The 21,253-nt window shown below is 37.1% G+C and overlaps 3 protein-coding genes across 5 annotated transcripts; all 3 read right to left on the bottom strand.

Annotated features, from left to right (window-relative positions):
• Positions 1-646: 646 nt before the first annotated feature.
• On the bottom strand, positions 647-3,203 carry LOC116179759 (sialin-like). The gene is made up of 10 exons (XM_031499588.1): positions 3,082-3,203; positions 2,975-3,033; positions 2,734-2,924; positions 2,450-2,689; positions 2,224-2,404; positions 1,903-2,174; positions 1,726-1,858; positions 1,433-1,674; positions 1,290-1,382; positions 647-1,231 (listed from the first exon to the last, which is right to left on the bottom strand). The coding sequence occupies exons 2-10, from the start codon at positions 2,994-2,996 to the stop codon at positions 1,136-1,138; spliced, it is 1,470 nt and encodes a 489-aa protein (XP_031355448.1). The 5' UTR covers positions 2,997-3,033; positions 3,082-3,203; the 3' UTR covers positions 647-1,135.
• Positions 3,204-7,284: 4,081 nt separating this feature from the next.
• LOC116179760 (sialin-like) lies at positions 7,285-13,270 on the bottom strand. The gene is made up of 11 exons (XM_031499589.1): positions 13,176-13,270; positions 10,481-10,779; positions 9,252-9,289; positions 9,011-9,201; positions 8,723-8,962; positions 8,497-8,677; positions 8,175-8,446; positions 7,998-8,130; positions 7,713-7,954; positions 7,573-7,665; positions 7,285-7,516 (listed from the first exon to the last, which is right to left on the bottom strand). The coding sequence occupies exons 3-11, from the start codon at positions 9,271-9,273 to the stop codon at positions 7,421-7,423; spliced, it is 1,470 nt and encodes a 489-aa protein (XP_031355449.1). The 5' UTR covers positions 9,274-9,289; positions 10,481-10,779; positions 13,176-13,270; the 3' UTR covers positions 7,285-7,420.
• On the bottom strand, positions 13,127-19,692 carry LOC116179761 (sialin-like). 3 transcript variants are annotated; one of them, XM_031499590.1, is made up of 10 exons: positions 19,533-19,692; positions 15,663-15,859; positions 15,429-15,613; positions 14,843-15,082; positions 14,617-14,797; positions 14,295-14,566; positions 14,118-14,250; positions 13,636-13,877; positions 13,494-13,586; positions 13,127-13,441 (listed from the first exon to the last, which is right to left on the bottom strand). In XM_031499590.1, the coding sequence occupies exons 2-10, from the start codon at positions 15,682-15,684 to the stop codon at positions 13,349-13,351; spliced, it is 1,461 nt and encodes a 486-aa protein (XP_031355450.1). In that variant the 5' UTR covers positions 15,685-15,859; positions 19,533-19,692; the 3' UTR covers positions 13,127-13,348. The 3 variants fall into 3 exon arrangements, with proteins under 3 accessions (XP_031355450.1, XP_031355452.1, XP_031355451.1); XM_031499592.1 differs by lacking the exon at positions 19,533-19,692 and adding an exon at positions 16,451-17,552; XM_031499591.1 differs by lacking the exon at positions 19,533-19,692 and having other exon boundaries at positions 15,663-17,552.
• Positions 19,693-21,253: the final 1,561 nt, after the last annotated feature.

Here is a 21,253-nt window from a genome sequence, read left to right as displayed (position 1 = left end):
CAGTTGACTAAATCCTTAGACCATATAGTACATGGACTGCTATTCGCCCTATGCTTTCAATACAAAATGGATGGTCACGGATAGAGGGCACTGTAGTCGTGGGTATGTGAATCTCAGGGTAAACTAAAGTCGTGTAAACACCACTAGGATCGCTTAAAGAGCAGCATTATAGTAACCGCGTAGTACGGGAAGCTTTAAATGCTCTTCATTATTTGCTATACGTCCACAAATAAGAATAAGTTTGTTTTTTTGGGATATCTAGGCGATTAATTAATTGACGTTTGTTAATTTATAGGTTGACAGTCTCAAATCGTGTCTCATCGGACAACTTCGGCCAGACTCGTTTACCCTGAAACTCACATACCCAGGCGATGTCCTTGACCATATTTTAGTTACAATTAGCAGTCCATGTACTATATGGTCTAAGACTAAATCCTGGGAGAGGCGGCGACGCCAGGCATATGTCAAAGTTTCAAGTTTCAATTGACATTGCACATACTACAGGAGAGTATAACGAGCAATGAAGTCAAAACTAAATAAAAAGGGGCAGGATTGGTGAGAATAATAATAAACGAATTAAGCGGATAAGTTTTTAGTCGGTTACTAATCTCCGGTGAAATACAAGTTCAGTCTTTTATAGGGCAAGAAGGAGCACAAACAAGAGGAGATATAAAAATGCATTTCCCTTCCAATGGATGGGACAGTAGCAGTCGAAAATGTAAAGTAATTATGTGGTTAATATTTTGACTAGAGGGACTTAAAGGTTAACGTACGTACGATTTAGAAAGAAGACTATTCTCAAAACATACCTCATTAGCCCTATGTGAGGCATTTCCACTTATTTATGAAATCTTTACAGAGCTAAGGTATGGATATGTTCCATTTGATGGAACAAGTTAGGGGAGCCGAATTTGGGAAGTAACTCTAAAGAGGTCCAGCGATTGGAGCGACTTGAAGGAAATGGGGAAGCTATATGGTGGACTGGACAGGTACTTTTAAAAAATGTTACGCACGATTCAGTAATTGAAGAAAAGTCACGGTTTGGCAATGATTGAATGTGTTAACCCACGGTATGGGTACATATCTACTAACTTTACACAACAATAGCACAACACAGACGTCTACAAAACACGACTTAACGGTGTACTTCTTTCTCTTCTACCAACTGTACTTGGTCAAGTTGTTGCCCATTATCATCTGTAGGCACCATTTTGTAGTCCCATGCTTGTGCCTAGCCAAATAGGAAAATGTACACAATATTAATGTACACGTAGGTATGTACAACTTACATCAGCGGAAGCGAATGCGAGATAGACCAAACATGAAGTCAATAGCACCACGCCCGAAGAATAAAATATTACCTGCCAAGCTCCCTCTGGGTCCTAAAGGTAATCGCATGAGGAAACAAAATAATATGTACGAAACTTATTACCAAGCTCTTAAATAACGATTTTGCGACGTAAGTAGCGAAAATGTTCGGAAGTAACAGCAACACTTGAATAAAGCTGGTCACTGAACCCGTTAAGTTTGGGGCGATATCTACTATATTGACCATGGCGCCAGGAAAACAGGCCATAGAAAAAATTTGTGAAAGCGCCCAAACGGTCAAGTTCAAATGTGTATCGCATCCCAAGTGATTTATGAGTACGCAGCCCAGACCAGGCAGGATCATTCCTGTTAAAAGGTGTAACATCGCAATTATACGAATTATTATAGGTTACCTACCTATTCCTGTAAATAATTTGCGAATATTTCTTGTCGAAATAAAATTGTACATCAGTAATTTATCTGCAAGGTACGAAAACATTAAGGCAGAGAGGAAGTTCCCAAGGCAGATAACTCCGCCCCAAAGCCCGTTCTGGAAAACAAACTTGATTTACTCGAGTGACACATATTAATTACCATTTCTGCACTCAACCCAATTATTGATTTGAGATACATTGGTCCGTAGATTTGTGCATTCGTGGTAAACCACATTCTACCACACTGGGATATTCCAATGGCCCAAACCGGGAGAGATAGGACAATGCACTTCCAAGGTATGATCCGTTTATTTGGATCCAAAATGTCTTCTCTGTGTCTCGAAATGTAATGTAACTCTTTGTATTCTATGCGGGGATGGAGTTCTGGTTTGTCGAATGCTAAGAAGTACCATGCAAGACACCACAGAATACCTGCAACGAGTCCAAAATCAATTCCTATTGAATTCCACTTGTTGATTACCTAACGTTCCAGAAACATAGAATACGTATTTCCACCCAAGCGATGCAATTATAAATCCCGATATTATTAGTGAAATGGCCATACCAATTGACAAACCTTGCAAGCAAGTCAAAAACCGACCTTGTTCGTGCTTAGGTATCCACCAACTTACTAAAGAGTATAGTGCTGGCCAAACTACCCCCTAAAATTGCAACTTGAGCAAGTTTACGTGATCAATTAATCTAACCGCTCCCAATCCGTTCAAAAGTTGCAAAATGATCACAACCACATAGCTCATGTCGCTTCCAAACGGAATGCACATATTACATATTGCCGAGATGAACATTCCTATACCAATCACAACCTTTGCACCAAACTTATGTGCCATTATTCCTCCAACCACTTGTCCACTGATGTACGTCCAGTAATAGGAGGTAAGTATGTAATATTGCACATCTATGGACCATTGGAAAGTACCACCATAGCTCTACAACATACTGAAGAATTGACTAACGTCAGTCGTAACCTTACTTTCTGTATAGCAACTGTATCGTTCCTCACATAACACAACGTTTGACTGACGTTTTTAGGGGGGTATTCATTGGTTCCTGCTTCTTTAACCATCGCTAATATTGATATATTCATCCCTATTCGTAAAATAAAACTAACCGCGATGCATGTTGTCGCTAGAAGGTATAAAGATATTCGAGCCGGTATCTTCGCTAGAAGAATCATCAGTCATTTATGCTCATCATTATCTTAGACGGATTACCAAAAGTAGAAGACCTCGACATTTTGATTCTGCTAATAACTTTTTTTGCTGGTGGATACCTAGAACAGGTACTTCGAACATGAAGAAGTAATTACTTAATTTATTACCTCGTTCAGGTATATCAATAGTATCTTGAGTAACTCCCCAAAAAATCGAGGAAATGGTACCCCGAGTTTTCTAAAGGTGAGATGCTATCGTATGTATCCTACGAACTACGCACTACTCAGTACCTAACCTAATGAGTAGTGCTTTTTGGTTAATTATTTTAATTACCTCTCATTCAAAGTCAAACTATTTTTCACTAATAGTCTTTTTAACCGTCATTACTTCCGTAATTGGCAAATTTTATTAAAACCTTGAGTAGGCGTACATTTCAAGAATTAGTTATCTTATAAACAAGAATGCAGTCATTTATAATATGTTTCACAGTTTCGGATTATCAAAGTATGCATTATGCCAGTAGTGGCACAATTCCGCGACGTTAGCACCAAGTACACCATAACTTTGATTGAATCCGGTAAAATGAATAAGTTGCAAAAACGGATTAGGGTTGATCGTTGCTACTGCACGTGCGGTTACGTTCCTTGACGATCAAAAACATTTAAATATAACGTAGCGTCGCGCTTAGTTCACCGTGAGATCGGTAAAACTAAAAATCGACATACGTCTTAGCAGAAATGTTAGTGTAACAGCGGCGCCCAAATATTTCTCCTTTAACCTCATGGGCTAATCGTTATTCGACCTCATCCATTTTATGGACTGTATTTAATGTTTTCTCCCGACCTCTTCGGTATTTACACAGAGTTCAGGAGAGACCGTGCCGAGAAAGAAAAAGGATAACCAAGGATGCACCAGTGGTCTAAGTTTAAGCAAATAGTTTCATTTGGTAGTAGTAAAAACCCATCCTTCCCCTCCCCATTTTTCTGACGTCACAGTGCTGCATTGTCATTGGCTGCGCCATTTCGTTGCCGTAAGTTTGAATTTAGGGTTGGAGGGCATTTTGTAGAGATAAGCTTGAATTTGTGCGAGATTTTTTGAATTTGCTGATCTTTGCCATTTTGTTATTGTAAATTGTGTTCGAGATTTGAATTTCCTAAAGTCTGCCATATTGTTGCAGTAAATTTGAAATTGTACGGCAAATTATTTTTTACTGCGATTATCTGTGTCATTTTAGTTATACCGGGTGTAATGATAGTTATATACAGGGTATTTGTGATGGGTGCTTTTGTACCGGTGCCAATAAGTCGTTAAATGGTCGGCGATTTTGTTCCGGGGAAACCAAATTAAATCACAAATCACGTGCTTCGTTATATTTGTAGATAAATATACAAGGTGTAATGGTAGTTAGGCTATTTTGCTCCGGGGTGTCATAATGGCACTAATCTGCCGGACATTCAGAGATAATTTTTATACCGGTAAAATTTAGAATTTGTCATAGTTATTATTGGACGTAGACGGTAAATTTTCCTCGGAATGCTTCTGGTTGTAACATTATACCCCAGAAGGCTGGACCCGAAGGTAGTGAAAGTTGTCATTCCTTAGTTACACTCCTTTTTTAAATAAAACTAGTTACAAAATGGCCGATCAGTTAACGACCTATTGGAACCTATACAAAACACCCAGCGCAAATACCCTGTATATAACTATCATACATCCTGTATGATGCAGCCAATCACAATCACAGTAATAAATTCAAATTCCCCGCACAAATTCAAATTTACCGCGCCAATTCATAAAACAGCATAAGTCATGGCTATTGCTACCAGCTTAATTACTTAAATAGTACTTTCGGCTTAAATATAACGAGGCGAGGATATAAACCCGACGGTACATTGTCTCCACAATTTTTGTCTTCCAAATTTTACACAATTTGTTAAACTCTTCCGAATTACTTCAAGAAATTAAGCTTAAGGTACCATTTGTTAAGCTAAGGCCAAATAATACTATTTCTGCAGTTAGTAACACAACTTCCCCACTTATTAAAATCTTGATCACTTTAAATAAGTTGTCCTCAGTGAATGATATCGACTTTTTTCACGATTCCCTAAATGCAATAATAAATCAAATTAGATTAGGTCCTAATGTTTGTTCTGAGCCCCAGTCCCATGTAATTGGAATTTTTATTCTGTATGGTTTCTGGTTAAACAAATAAATAAAAAAATAAATAATAACAGAAATGCGGATATACCAAAAGCTTAATAAAACATGTAAACAGTTTTGCATGCACCTTTTAATTCTGAACAACTTTAAACTCTACAGTTTTTTCTGTAAAATGTACAGGAGGGCAGGATATTCCATAAAACTAATTTCCTATGTTAAATCCCTATGTTCCTACTTACCGTGCACCACCCGATATATCTGCAATGTCAACATCTAAATTTTTAGTAAAAAGGGGATCCATCAACACGTAGTCGGAGAAAGTATTAATATCAAAACAGGCTTCCGCAGAAACAACGAAGCAGTACCTAATCGTTACATGAATCTCAAAAAATAATAGTGATAGTAATTTAATTACAATTCGAGTGTATCAAAAACCAGTATGTAATCAAACGGTATATCACAAAGTCGTCGAAAAAAATGTATTTTGAACTTCAGGTCTCAACCTTATGAGCTCAGAAGGGCGCGTTCTGCCAATCTGTCACAGACAGCATCACAAACAAATCCGTAAAGAGGGTAGTGAATAACGCAGCACGTAAAATATGACACTGAGGCAAATTATACTAAACCGTAAGTAATACTCAATAAGAATCAATGATTCAACTTACGTTAACTAACCACAAGCAAAATTTTGACTTGGCAATGGATTATACTTACAACATCGGGGTATAAAAGTATAAACGTGACGTTATCTTCAAGAAAACTACTTTACGATGCACAACTAACTAAATTTCTATTCAAAATCAATGCAGTCTCATAAATTGAGAATGTAAATAACGTAGTATGGACAAATTCTTCGGAGTAAAATAAATATCGTAACCAAAAATTGTAAATATCGGCTTCGGACAAAGTCCCATTAACTTCAAAAACTAATTTACAAAGCAATGATAGCTAACATCTCAAATAACACAGCTAATGTAAAGGATACAATGTAATCAAACTAACAGAAACGGAGGCGCAAAGGTAGATCAAACCCGGTCTCGTAAATGTCGGGCGATCAAAAATGAGTGACTGTCGAGTCGCCTTTGGAAGTTCAAGTTAAGTATTTCCCATGTAAACAAAATTCCAAAGGTGACTCCACGGTTACTCATTGTGTATGCATATCTTCGTAGCGACACAGTTATAATATAAGTAAAATCGGACATATCGGAACAATTTACAAGGTCGTTAACCTTCCAAATGGTTCGTTCGGTTACAATTCAGGATCAACTATCGAAGTGTAGGTAGGCAAACAAATTCCACGTAAGTAGGTCAGCAGGTTTGGTTCTACTGAAATGGCGGTCGGATCTGCCGGTAACGTAGAAACTCATCGATCGCATGCTTGAATTGATAAGATTGCACCAAGGCGGTGGAACTTACCAAATTAATTGTCCTTGCCCAATATTGAAAAAATCCAAAATTGTGCAGTTTCCACTCGGCAATATCGATGTAGCAAGCAACAATCGGGTAGATAATAATGAAGAAAAGAGAATGCTGAAGCAAGAATCCGTAACGGCCTTAGAACCAGTAAAATATATCCACAAACAGCGTCACCGAAGTGTCGAAAGTAAAATAACACAGAAAAACTTCACCAAAAGACAAAAGACAAAAAAAAAGTCGAGTAACCACTATGGCGTGTACGTTGTTCTTACAAATAATGGTTGAATGTCGTTTTGTACAAAGAAGTGCGTGGCGCCGAAAGGAATTAAAAAATACGAAGCAAAGAACTATTGTAGTAAGAAAACTTGGATGTCCTCTATCGGCAAACTATGGTAATAAGAAATAGGTTGCTGAAATTTACGTACATCGTAAACTAGTCGATTACAAAGAAAATACCTAGATGGCGTAAGAATATTGAACTTAAATACCAAATTTAAACGTATGTAGAAAAATGCCACTGGTTCATGAGGAATGTTTCGGGTGCAGAATATGATGGGTGGGTTGATCTTCCAGTGTCGAGAAGGGGTCTCCGGACGAGTACCTAAATGTTGTATGTTGAGTGGTTTTGCCACCATGCTGGTAAATATTTCTTCATCGCAACGGAATGTTGGTAGATACAATTTAAATTCTTTAAATATGTCGTAGGCTTTCATTCGTGAAGTATCTTATTAAATGTAACAATGAGTACTCAAATATTTAACTGACACACGTCAACTGGAGATAGATTTCCGGTTTTATATGCATGCACTCCTGTCTGTTTATAGAGGAGGAGGCGTGGTATGATACATTTATTACAACACATTTTAACGGGATTTTATGTTAGATTCATGTTTAATAAATTTAATAAATCAGACGTCTTCAAAGGACGTTTTAACTGTGTGCTTCTTCCTCTTCTGCCAACTGTACTTGGTCAAGATGTTGTCCATCATCATCTGTAGGCACGATTTTATAGTCCCACGATTGTGCCTAACCAATTAAAAAAAAATTTACACAATATTAATTTACACGTGTGGAAAACTTACATCCGCGGAAGCAAATGCGAGATAGAACAAACATGAAGTCAACAGCACTAAACCTGAAGAATAAAATATTACCTGCCAAGCTGACTCTGGATCCTAAACGGAACCTCGTGAGGATACAAAATAATATGTAGGAAACTTACCAAACTATTGAAGAAAGATTTTGCGACATAAGTTGCGAAAATAGTCGGAAGTAACAGCAGCACCTGAACAAAGCTTGTCACTGAACCCGTGAAATTTGGGGCGATATCTACTATATTGACCATGGCGCCAGGATAACACGCATTCGAGAGCATCTGTGAAAAAGCCCACACAGTCAAGTTCAAATATTTATCGCATCCCAAGTGATTTATGAGTACGCAGCCCAGACCAGGCAGAATCATTCCTGTAACAAGGTGTACAATTGCATGATACGGATTGTAGGTTACCTATTGCTGTGAATAATTTGCGAATATTTCTTGTCGAAATAAAATTGTGCATCAGTAATTTATCTGCAACGTACGAAAATATTAAGGCAGAGAGGAAGTTCCCAAGGGAGATAACTCCACCCCAAAGCCCGTTCTGGAAAACCAACATGATTCACTGAAGTGACACATATTAATAACCATTTCTGCACTCAACCCAATTATTGATTTTAGATACATTGGTCCATAGATTGGCGCTAATATGATAAACCACATTCTACCACACTGGGATATCCCAATGGCCCAAACCGGGAGAGACAGGACAATGCACTTCCAAGGTATGATCCGTTTATTTGCAACCAAAACGTCTTCTCTGTGTCTCGAAATGTAATTTAATTCTTTGTATTCTATGCGGGGATGGAGTTCTGGTTTATCGAATGCTAAATAGTACCATGCAAGACACCAGAGAATACCTGCAACGAATCCAAAACCAATTCCTATTGAATTCCACTTGAATGATTACCTAACGTTCCAGAAACGTAGAATACGTACTTCCACCCAAGCGATGCAATTATAAATCCGGATATTATTAGTGAAATGGCCATACCAATTGACAAACCTTGCAAGCAAGTCAAAAACCGACCTTGTTCGTGCTTAGGTATCCACCAACTTACTAGAGAATATAGTGCTGGCCAAACTACGCCCTAAAATTTCAGCTTGAAGAAGTTTACGTGATCAATTAATCTAACCGCTCCCAATCCGTTCAAAAGTTGCAAAATAATCACAACCACATAGCTCATCTCGCTTCCAAACGGAATGCATATATTACATATTGCCGAGATGAACATTCCTACACCAATCACGACCTTTGCACCAAATTTATGTGCTGTTATTCCTCCAACCACTTGTCCACTAATGTACGTCCAGAAGTAGGAGGTAAGTATGTAGTATTGCACGTCTATGGACCATTGGAAAGTACCACCATAGCTCTAAAATGTACTCAAGAATGCGGTAGCACCTGATGGCGCAAAACTTACTTTCTCTATGGCAACTGTTTCGTTCCTCACATAGCACAACGTTTTACTGACGTTTGCAGCGAGATCCTCATTGTTCCGTACTTCCTTAACCATCGCCAATATTGATATACTCATCCCCGTTCGCAAAATAAAACTAACTGCGATGCATGTTGTCGCTAATAGGTATAAAGATACTCGAGCCGGTATCTTCCCTGGAAGAATTATCAGTCATTTATGCTCATCCTTACCTTACACGGATTACCAAAAGTAGAAGACCTCGGCATTTTGATTGGCGGATACCTAGAACAGTACATAGAACATAACTCCCTACAAGGAAGTAATTACTTAATTTAGTAGGTACCCCTTTTAGGTATGTCAATAGTATCTTGAGTAACTAAACTGAAATCAAGAAAATTGTGTCCCTGAGTGATTTGCTATTGTGACCCACCTATGCAGTATCCATGAGCGCTTTTTCATTAATTGGGTACTTTAATTGCCTCTCATCCAAAGTCAAACTGTTTCTCACGAATCAAGTTTAATTGATCTCATTGTTTTAGTGATTAATTCTTACAATTAAAACCTTAAGAACGCCGACATTTCCAGAATTAGTTATCATACAAAGAAGAATAAACAAATGTGTACCTATATTTTTTATTCACAGTATCCAACTTAGAAGGAAAGTGAAGGTATGCATCAACCATTAATAAATTATATTATATTTGAAAATCTTGAAGGAAGCACGTCTAACTGAAGGTGCAGCTCAAATCAAACATGTTCCAAATGTAAAAACAGCGCAAAATGGTTGGATTGCATGAAGCAAGGTGCGTTGGGGCCACGAACTTATAAATTAAGATGGACTGCTGATCAAACAGTTGCATAGAGGTAGAAATGGCCCTAACATGGGCGCGGCCTTGATGTGTACGTTTTAGTTATTTTCTAGGGGAATTTTCCTAGTGCTCAAGTCACAGTAATTTATTTAGAAAACGTGAGGTTAATGCTTGTTTATAGTTGATTTGAATCTCGCGCCAAATGAGTGCACATCATGGCTGCCCCCATGTAGGCGTCATTTGTCAATTCAGCATTAGCAGTCAATCTTAATTTATAAGTTCGTGGTTGGGGCACTTTAGAAGATTTCAAATCGAAGAAAGGCAAACTTTCTTTGATGGTCGTTCTCGATTGGTTTTCCTCGATTAGTCATGTCAGTTGAATCCCTCAGTAACCACGGATGACGATGGCAATTGTTTGCGTCAGATCGACTGACCTAATCACAAACCCAAGAGATCAATTAAGTTTTAACGTGAAGTCGGCACCTTTAATTAACCTACCCCAATTGGCGTTACGAATAGTACAGTCGAGTATGACGGGCAATGAAATCAAAACTAAATAAAAATTTGGATGACTGGTGAGAATAATAATAATTGAATTAAACGGAAAATAGATTAAGAAAATTGATTCAGGCTGGCCTGAAATACACGGGAATAAGTTTCTTACCTTACACATTAAATTCAGGTGGATAATCTAATGTTAAACGTTGTATTGTTGTGTGGTATTGCCATCCTGATGGTAAAGATTTCCGCTTCGTAACGGGATGTGTGGGAGTTGCAATTTAAATTCAGTGAATAAATCGTAGTTTTCCTCAAGTCGTAGCGTCGTACCTACTTCTCTGCGTTTTGTTTTCCCTCATTTTTCCTCATTTCCGTCCAGCCTTATACGTAATAATATTGACTAAATATCCAGAACTCCATTCAAAATACCTTACGGTGTTCTATAGAAAGTAGTTTTGTGGTTACCTAATATTTTGATTGTATCGATTAAAAGGATAGACACTTAAATAGTAAGTTAAGTAGGATTTAGAAAGAGGATTATTCTCAAGACACGTGTTCCACTTTTGTATGAAATATTTTGACGATTAAAATAAGTTAGATATGTTCCTTTTAAGGCAACATATTAGGAGAGCCGAATTTGGGAAGCGTCCCCAAAGTAAGTCCAATGAATCCTGACCTGAAGGAAGTGGGGAAGCAATATTGTGGACTGGACACGTTATCTTAAAAAAGTTGCAGTAGTCATGGTTTGGAAATGATTGATCGTGTTCTTATTGAGATGAGGAAAGGTCTGCACAACATAACCCCAAAATATATAAATTACTAAAGTCAGGTTGGCACTTAAGCGGCTGTGTCTAGGGGCGAAAATGTTTCTACACAGCAGAGCTGGGCAGAATATTTTCAAAAAGTATTTGAATACTGAATAGTAAATACTTTACACAAATCAAAGGTATTTGAATACTAAATACTTTTACGTCCAGCACAAGCGAATACTAGATACAGATACATTGAAAAGTATTCAAATACTTAAAAAAATAAATATTCAAATACTTTAGAATGTATTCAAAGTATTCGAATACTTTGAAAAGTATTTCATTATCTTACTTTGAAAAGTATTCGAATACAGTAAAAAGTATTCAAATACTTGTCACTCAAATACATTAAAAATTTAAAATAGTAAATTAATACTTAATACTACTACATCATACTTTGTATGGGGTTAGCTTTTTTTATATTTCTATTGTTATATACAAATTTAAGGGGAGTAAAAGCGTATCATTATTATTATATTATTATATAGGAGGTACCTACCAGGACCTTTCTTACCAGTTATATCCTTAAGAATACGTGTACCAGTTTTCAAAGCTTCGTGCACATGAGACGTACCCCTTCCTGAAATTAATCCTAGCGATTTTGGAACAGATCCATTTTTGACCATCCGTTTGTCAGTGTGCATGGCAGTTTGTTTAGAAACCTGTAATCGCTTTGAAAATTGGTACCTACACATGGTTTTAAGGATATAAGAAAGGTCCCTATTGTTTTTAAGTTACGTAGACTATCGAGTCAAAAAGTTTCACTCCAGTATCGTTCGGTATTCAGTTGTATCGGATTTTTATATTTGATTTTGTGACAATGCAAACTTTCCCTAAACATTTCTAAATTGTTCTCAAATTTTTGAATAACTTAAAAGTACTGCTTTTTTTGAAACCGGAAAAAAAATTGTTTGAGATCGAGCGGGAAAAAACATTTTCTTATAGAATTTGGCCCGTAGAATCCATAATTTCAAACAGTTTGAAGATTGGGCTACTAGATCAAAAGTTACAGCCCTTTGAATTTTTTTTCGAAATTTGTTTTTTGTCCATAACTTTTGATTGAGAAGTCTGATCGAAAAAGTACGAATTGTTTTGGATTCTACGCACCAAAATTAATAAGAAAAAGTGTTTTCCCTAGAAATTTTGGTGCAGTCGATTTTTGGTAAAAAAGGAAGGTTATACACTGCCTTTTTTTGAGGCCCGAGAAAAAAATTGTCTCAGATCGACCCGGAAAAAAAATTTTCTTATAGAATGTGGCCTGTAGAATCCATAATTTCAAACAGTTCCAAGATTGGGCTACTAGTTCAAAAGTTACAGCCCTTTTAATTTTCTTTCGAAATTGGTTTCTAGTCTATAACTTTTGATTGAGAAGTCTGATCGAAAAAGTACGAATTGTTTTGGATTCTACGCATCAAAATTAATAAGAAAAAGTGTTTTCCCGAGAAATTTTGGTGCAGTCGATTTTTGGTAAAAAAGGAAGGTTGTACACTGCCTTTTTTTGAGGCCCTCAAAAAAATCGTCTCAGATCGACCCGGAAAAAAAATTTTCTTATAGAATGTGGCCTGTAGAATCCATCATTTCAAACAGTTCCAAGATTGGGCTACTAGTTCAAAAGTTACAGCCCTTTGAATTTTCTTTCGAAATTGGTTTCTAGTCTATACCTTTTGATTGAGAAGTCTGATCGAAAAAGTACGAATTGTTTTGGATTCTACGCACCAAAATTAATAAGAAAAAGTGTTTTCCCGAGAAATTTTGGAGTAGTCGATTTTTGGTAAAAAAGGAAGGTTCAAATACTATGCGAAGTATTCGAATACTTCTCAAAGTATTTAATTATTTAATTACAAAGTATTTGAATACTTTAAAGGATTTGAATACTAAAAAGTATTTACAAAATCGAATACTGCCGAGCTCTGCTTTCAGAACACTATTAATACTCGTGTCAATAACAGACGTCGTGCAAAATCTACAACACCTGTGTGATATTTTAATAAGGCAACCCCTCAGACTCTTACATTAATTTGTATTTTCGTTGTAGGTGATATTAATACTGACCGTTATTAATATGGTTAATCGCCGTACACAAAATAAAAGACAGATTTCTGGTTTTTAAATGTGAGCACCCCCGTTTAAAGAGGAGGTGGCGTAGTATGATAAATATCTTGTTATATGATTTTGAGTGGATTTTATATTAGCCAACAATAAATTTAATAAATTTTAAGGAAGAATTAGCTGCGGACTTCCTTGTCTTCTGCTAACTGTTGCCTAAGCTCTTGCCCTTCAGAATCTGTAGGCACGATCTTGTAATCCCATACTTGTGCCTAGCGAATTAAAATTGTACAAAATAATAATTGACACGTATGCACAACTTACATCAGCGGACGCAAATGCAAGATAGAACAAACATGTAATAAAAAGTATTAAGCTGGAGGAATAAAATATTCCATGCCATGCATCTTCCGGGTCCTAAAAGTTGCTATTCACGCGAGAGACCGACAAACATACTTAGCCTTACCAAGCTCTTAAAAAGAGATTTTGCGACGTAAGTTCCGAAAATGCCCGGAAGTAACAACACCACTTGAATAACGCTTGTCACCGAACCCGTCAGGTTTGGGGCAATATCTACTATGTTGACCATGGCGCCTGGAAAACAGGCGGACGTGAGCATTTGTGAAAACGCCCAAACGGTCATATTCAAATATTTATCGCATCCCAAGTGATTTATGAGCAGGCAGCACGCACCAGGCAGGAACATTCCTGTAATAAGACATTATACCGTGTGTTTATAAATGAATGTCGGGGGTCTTTCCAATACTTTCATCTTTTTGACTCAAATTGTACATTAAACGACACAGCAACTTCGTCTGGTTTTTTAAACCAAGTGGTCAGTTGATCATGCCTAATGTTTGAGTTGCTTTGTCATTTGATGTATTCTTTTGAATTTTCAGTAAAGATATGGTGAAGCCTTGGAATTCCGTTATAAGGTTCATTAGTTACCTATTCCCGTGAATAACTTGCGAATATTTTTTATCGTAATAAAATCGTAGGCCAGTAATTTATCTGCAACATAGGAAAATATTATTGCAAAGATAAAGGTCCCAAAGTTAATAATTCCCCCGCAAAGCCCGTTCTGGAATGCGATCATTATTTACTGAAATGACACAGATTAATTACCATTTCGGCACCTAACCCAATTATTGATTTGAGATACAATGGTCCGTAGGTGTTTGAAATTAAGCTAAACCACATTCTGCCAAACTGTGATATCGCAATGGCCCAAACCGGAAGACACAAAAAAATAGACTTCCAAGGTACGATCCGTTTATCTGCACTCAAAGTATCTTTTCTATGTTTCGAAATGTAATGTAGTTCTTTGTATTGCATGCGAGGGTGTAATTCTGGTTTGTCGAATGCAAAGAAGTACCATGCAAGACACCACAGAGCACCTGTAAAGAGCCATTGAATTTTTAGGGTTCCTTTACACCTGAATGACAACCTAGCATTCCAGAAACGTAGAATACGTACTTCCATCCAAGCGATGCAATTAAAAATCCCGACATTAGTAGTGAGATAGACATACCAATTGACAAACCCTGCAAGCAGGTCAAAAACCGAGCTTGCTCGTGTTTAGGTATCCACCAACTAACTAGAGAATACAGCGCGGGCCAAACTACTCCCTAAAATTGCAATTTGTGCTACTATACGCGATCTGTTAGGCTTACCAGTCCCAATCCGTGCAGAAGTTGCAAAACAATTACAACCAAATAATTCACCTCGCTTCCGAGCGGAATGAATAGATTACATACTGTCGAGGTGAACATTCCTATACCAATCACAATCTTTGCCCCAAACTTATGGGCTGTGATTCCTCCAAGCACTTGTCCCCCAATATACGTCCAGAAACAAGAGGTAAGTATGAAGTACTGGACGTCTATGGACCAATCAAAAGTACCACCATAGTTCTAAAATGTAGTGAAGAATGGTATGAATAAAGAATGTATAAAAGAACCACGAAAAAAAAATTTTTTTATTGTTTTCTTAAGCGATCGATTTCGGGTTTTTTTATATACCCATCATCAGGATCGCTTAACCCTGATGATGGGTATATAAAAAAACCCGAAATCGATCGCTTAACCCTGATGATGGGTATATATAGAAAAAATCGAAATCGATAACTTAAAACAAAAAAAAACAATAATAAAAAATATTTGTGGTTCTTTTATACATTCTTTATTCATAAAAGCAGAACCAGAAAATGGAGATCATAAAAAATATGAAGAATGGTAGTTGAACCTGTGATGACCTTACCTTATACGTGACAGCCAAGTCATTCCTCACGTTACACTTACTGTCATTCTTAGCTAAATATTCGCTGCTTTCTCCTTCTTTAACCATCGCTAGTATTGTTATACTCATCGCCGTTCGTAAAACAAAACTTACTCCTATACACGTCGTCGCTAGAAGATATAAAGATACCCTAGCGGGTACCTTCGCTACAAGAAACATCAGCTCTTTACGCCATCATTATCTTCGATTTATTACCAAAAGCAGAAGATCTCGACATGCTGATTCTCTTCCTTGGCCTATAATTTCAAAAGGATATTCTTGCGGGTTCTTCGCTGGGTACGCCAATGAATTAAACAAGTATATTGAGTCATTCACCAGAAAATATAAGAAACTTCGTCAATTTTCTCTATACGCGAGTTGCTAACTTAGTTGCAACTGACATCACGACCAGTCTAAAATAAACGTTTTACTTCCAGGATGGATACACATAATTTAATTGATCGTAGTGTTTTACTTATATAACGGTAGATCATTAAAACTTTAATTAAGTGAGAATTAATTACCGTAAATAAGGATACAAACATGTATCACATATGTTTTTCTTTTTTCATATTTTGTGTATTTTGTGTGCCTTGAAAACTGTTCACAAGTACTTCAAATTTAATTAACTTCCATAATACGTATTATGGAAGTTAATGAAATCTGCTTGACAATGCAAAGGAAGAGAGTAAACATTTTCAAAACGCAATTCGCAATTCGATATGAAATTGTCTTGGAAATTGTTGATCAAACAAAATTATATGCTCGAGTACCTCAATGGTAATCTTCCTAATTGAGGAAAGTTCGAAACTTTTGAATCAGATTTAACTTTTATTTTGTTTGACTTATATTTATATTATCGTGCTTTCTCCAGCTCAGGAAAATTTCCTATTTTAAGGGGCCTAATGAAAGTAGAAGGGCTCTTCTGTAACCACTGTGATAGTTTGGCCATTTTTGGTGGTAGCAACACTGACCAGACAAGTCTTCATCTGGGCATAATTCACCTTTGATCTTCTTAATATCCTCTGGAGGAGGTCCTTTACCAGCTTTCCGAATAACCTCCAAACCAAAGAGATGCAGGTAGGATGAAGGCCCAATGTGTTTATGGAAGATCGCATGTTTTTCACTTCTTCCCAGTCGACACTATTAAACGAATTAGCTGCTCCCCAGGCGGCATAGGTACCAGATCCAAATGTATACAACGATAAACTGCACAAGATCCAGCCTTTTCCTACCTTCAACACAATGGGCCTTACAAGATCGACTCCAGTGGTGGTAAACGGGTCCCCATTCGATATCTTTTCCTTTGGTAAGGGAATTGCGTCCCCTTTTAGTGGTTTAGTACGAAGGCATGTCTTAGAGTTCCGTATCACCTTTGCACCGCCCTCCTGTAGTTGATTATCCATCACTTTTCTCTCAACTTTTCACGAATGAGGTTGACTCCACGAATCAAAAGAAAGTCGTAAATTAGAGTTGTGACAAGTGCTGAGGGAGATAAAATCATTCTTACTTTCTCTACACCAAAGTCGGGTTTCCACACGAATGAGTCCTTGGAGTCACGTTTCACATTCAAACGTTCTGTTTTATCTATACTCAGCACGCACCATTGATAAAGAAGGTAGACCTTTCTCTTGTTTTACAAATCGTAAGATCTAACCGTAGATTGCAAGAGTCCTTCGATAAGACGACGATTCTACGATCATCTGACTTTCTGAGCTTTCTTTCAACTTCACTTATAACTGGCAACAGAGACAATCACTCGGGACCCCCCCTTCCATCTGAATCCAATAAATTGCTAAGGGGTGTATCCTCTTAAAGGCAAGTCTGCTGGATTCAGACTACCAACGACATGTCTCCATTGCTCCCGTCCATATCACCTGATTATAAGCAAACACTACCCAATCCCCATCTTTTTTGTATCCAAACGGAAACTGAAAAATCAGTCCAGAGGTGAGTCAGGATGTTTTCACATTCGAGGATTAAACATCCCACCAACTCCCAACATTGGAATGCGAACTTCCCTTTTTGTAACGAAAGTCTAATGCCGGGCGATAAATGAAATTGTTATCGATTTATCGATTAATCGTTAATCGATAACTATCGATAATAATAACTTTAGATAATTATCTATAACTATCGATAATAATCGATAAATCGTAACGCTAATTTTCGATAATAATCGATAACGTTTGATAATTATCGATACATTTTTATAATTATCGATAACTTTTGAAAATAATCAATAAAGACTCTTAGCTGTCGACTATTATTAACATTTGTCGAAAATTGTCCATCTGTGATAATTATCGATTAATAGATAAGTAGCGTTAATTATCAAGAGAAAACTATCGATACTTTTTCATAAATCTTATCGATATAAATATATTCTCAATCGGTATAATTACATCATCCATGCGTACACTCGCTAACATTTTTGCTTTTTTGGTATATTGCGAGAGATAATTTAAATAAAAACAGGATCTTTTGGAAAATATTAAAACAACTATAGGTAGGTATGCTGAAGTTTTCTGAAATCAAAGGTTATCAAGTGGCCGATAATCCTCAAAAATTAATAGAGAAAGTAGGTTGTGAATTGTGATCATGACAATTCCACTTGATCGCTTTTGTTTCAAGTAAACTGATATAAACATTGAAAATGGACTTCTCAAGTTTGTGTCGTTAAAAATTCTCTCGATAATTATCTATCTTCTTAGTTTAGTTGTGAGATGAATCGATAGATTATCGGTAATTATAGATTTATCGACCAATCCTTAAAAATTTTCGATAAATTATCGATTAGTCGACCTTTTTTTAATTTATCGACTAATCGATTAATCGATAATTATCGATAAGTTATCGATTAATCGATAAATATAGATAAGTTATCGGTTAATCGATGGAATCAACTTAATTAAATTGTGTTTCTTCAAACTTAGTTTTTCTGGAACATGACATGACGCTTCAAAAACTGGCCGCACATACGCCTTAAACACGTACAGGATGATGAGCAAGGAAATGTGCAATATTTTCATCCTTTTCCCGCAGATTGAACAGTGCATCGTAATCACTCCAGTTGTTGGAGTTTGATTGTAGCCTACTCTATCCTCTTCTAACTTACTGATCAATTTGTAGGGAGATACTCCTCTTTTCCTTTCCAAGGGAATGTAACTTCGACTATCTTTCCTCTGAAGCATATTTAAGTTACTAGCATCTATGTCGCTCTCCGCCTTTGACTTCTTGTTATATTATAGGTGCTTTATTGCAATGGTCTCCAGATTCCATAAGTCAGAAAGGTCTGGCGGGTTTCAGAGCAATGAAATGATTGTGATAGAAGTGGTTGAGTTCGGCAATCACCCTCCCTCCCCCCCTCATGGTCTATTCAAAAATAGTCTGTCGCTATTCTAGTTTGACCAGCTTCTCAGTTGACATGGCCCCAATGATCTGGTTATCCGATAAGGATTTTCGGGTGTGCATTTCCTGGAGGGGTGGCCACTTCTCAAGCACCAGAAGCAAGGAATTTTCTTAATCACTATTTGCGGCTTAGTTTCATAAGCCATGTCTTTCGCTTTCCAACATTTGGCAGAGTCGTGATTTTTGCATAATAATAATAAATCCTTCCCCACCACATTCGATGACAATTCGGAAGCTATGAGAGCAGTATATTCTTGAATATTGCTATTCTGATGTTCTCCCCTCCTACCATAAAATTTGGTTGTTGTGTAAGGGAATCCGCATTTCATTCTTTACTTCTTCTCTCATGAAGTGAAATGAAAAAATCTTGACTCTCATGCTACAGATTCAGTTCCTCCTCCGAAACATCGCCCTTCAAAAACATCTCTTGAATATCTGAATTGCATTTTGTAAGTCTCGAATACCACTTTTTGACCGTCCTCCATTGTGTTATTCGGCTTCTCATTTTGAAAAGATTCTGATTAAAGATACTCTAGAAAAGACACAGCTCAATCTGAAAAAATCTGGAAGAGAGTAGGGGGTAGTGCCATGGATTTCTAACGTTGCCTAACAAAGTATGGCGGCGCCAAAGTTTCTGATGACGTTCAATTTTTCGATATAAGTAAGTTAGCTTACCGATTTGTGGATTTTGAACCAAACTCCCAACTAAACTGGAAATACAAGATGCAGTACACTACTTCCCTCGCCCCTCTTATTGAAAGATGTCAATGTTGACTACGCAATCCAAGCGACGGTGATTGAGAAATAAGGCAGTAAAGCTATAATTTAATATTAAAACGAGTGCTGAAAGATACTTAATGTTTTAAATAGTATCTATACAATGCGCAACATAATTACCAACGTTTATCACTTTTGTATAGGTACACATTCGGCACGATTACTGATATCGTTACCTAATGAATTTTACAAAAAAATTCATATAAAATGCGTTTCGTTGTTAATGGAGCAGTTTATATTGCAACAGACCCTTACCTACAGATAAGTAGCTCGAATTACACACTTTTTTTCTTTTTAAATTTTCCCTCAGAGTTGGCGATGCGTTATCTCAAACCCGCCACATAAACAGCCCACTAGCTCAGGGTTGGAAAATAAAATATAAGCTTGAGATCTTCCACAGCGGTAGTTCGATCTGGGCATATGATCTTCTTCACTTCATTACCACTTACCTTACTATTAGGGTTGAGCGCCAGTCAATTTTTATCGAAATTGAGAAGATACGAGGATTGTAATACCGGTAAAATCAAGTAAGGTACCTAAAAGAAGGATTACGGTAAATTACTTACGTTAACAATTACAGTGGAACATTTAGCCCTTTAAGAGGTATTTAACGATACGCTTATAACACACAGAAGCAAAGGAAAGTATGCCCTGATTGGTTGAATTTCTCGGCTGAGTACGGTTGTTAGGATGCTTATTTAATTACCCACGTGTCCAGATGGACGGTGCAATCGATACAATGGTGGTCGTTATCTCTCTGATAAGATCGCCACAGGTATTCCGCCCGATTAAATTGATACCTCCGTACGGAAACACCCTGGTAGTTTTAACACTCTCGATCTGGACGGATATTGTTTTAGCAGGAAATACCCGGAGGAAGGAAAGTCTCTTGAAAAACACGGCATAAAACCGCCGTATTAAAATCTCTAAGTTAATGAGAGGGTGTAGAAACCAATTAATGCGAATATCGATGTAACAATTATTTAAGTACGTCGGCTCAACTGTCAGTTATCGAAACATATTTGAAACTTTACGGCAATTTTGTCTTGTCTTGTCTTGTGTTGAGAAACAAAAAGTGTCTAGGCATCAAAAGAGAAATTTATTTGGACCTCAACTCGTTTGCGCAAAGTGGTCTCGAGTTTAATAAACCTTCAATTTGTATTAAGATCGTGATTAGCTCTTCATAGGAAACCTCCAGGACCTCCCGGAGCTGCCTACTACCCTCAAACTTTCAGCCCTACGAACTCTCATCACACCTTAAAAAAATCGAATTTTCCTTTCTTAGCAAGTCTTCGATAGATTCAAAGGTCCCTTCAAAAATGTAAAGGGGGCGCTCTAAAGGGCACTACTCGGATTAGTTGAAAATATAGAACCGGGGGGGTCTGGGGGACATCGACTGGGAGTATTATACTCGTAGATTAAAAAGTAGAGATTATAGATTTAATATGAATCCCTAAACAAATACGCAAATGTACCTACGTTTAAAAGCACCACGTGTTTTGTGACAGCCAAAAATGTAAGGCCGGATGGCAATTGTTGATGCGAATCCAACCTAATTAGAACCGTTATAAGCGACTTAAAGAATAGGTAATGTTAGGGAAAATTTTTTGTGGTAATTT

The sequence above is a fragment of the Photinus pyralis genome, unplaced genomic scaffold, assembly GCF_008802855.1.
Source record: "Photinus pyralis isolate 1611_PpyrPB1 unplaced genomic scaffold, Ppyr1.3 Ppyr1.4_LG8, whole genome shotgun sequence".
Taxonomy (NCBI): Eukaryota; Metazoa; Arthropoda; class Insecta; order Coleoptera; family Lampyridae; genus Photinus; species Photinus pyralis.
The sequence above is the reverse complement of the archived record's forward strand: the minus strand, read 5'-3'. Positions and strand labels throughout refer to the sequence as shown.

Excerpts from the sequence above, each read along its gene's own strand:
- LOC116179759 (XM_031499588.1), bottom strand. The coding sequence starts at position 2,996 with ATGTCGAGGTCTTCTACTTTTG. Across the intron at positions 2,925-2,974 it reads GTCGAGGTCTTCTACTTTTG|CGAAGATACCGGCTCGAATA; the intron begins GTAATCCGTCTA and ends TGATTCTTCTAG. Across the intron at positions 2,690-2,733 it reads ATACAGTTGCTATACAGAAA|AGCTATGGTGGTACTTTCCA; the intron begins GTAAGGTTACGA and ends AGTATGTTGTAG.
- LOC116179760 (XM_031499589.1), bottom strand. The coding sequence starts at position 9,273 with ATGCCGAGGTCTTCTACTTTTG. Across the intron at positions 8,963-9,010 it reads AAACAGTTGCCATAGAGAAA|AGCTATGGTGGTACTTTCCA; the intron begins GTAAGTTTTGCG and ends AGTACATTTTAG. Across the intron at positions 7,517-7,572 it reads TCGCATTTGCTTCCGCGGAT|GCACAATCGTGGGACTATAA; the intron begins GTAAGTTTTCCA and ends TTAATTGGTTAG.
- LOC116179761 (XM_031499590.1), bottom strand. The coding sequence starts at position 15,684 with ATGTCGAGATCTTCTGCTTTTG. Across the intron at positions 14,798-14,842 it reads TTCTGCACGGATTGGGACTG|GGAGTAGTTTGGCCCGCGCT; the intron begins GTAAGCCTAACA and ends TTGCAATTTTAG. Across the intron at positions 13,442-13,493 it reads TTGCATTTGCGTCCGCTGAT|GCACAAGTATGGGATTACAA; the intron begins GTAAGTTGTGCA and ends TTAATTCGCTAG.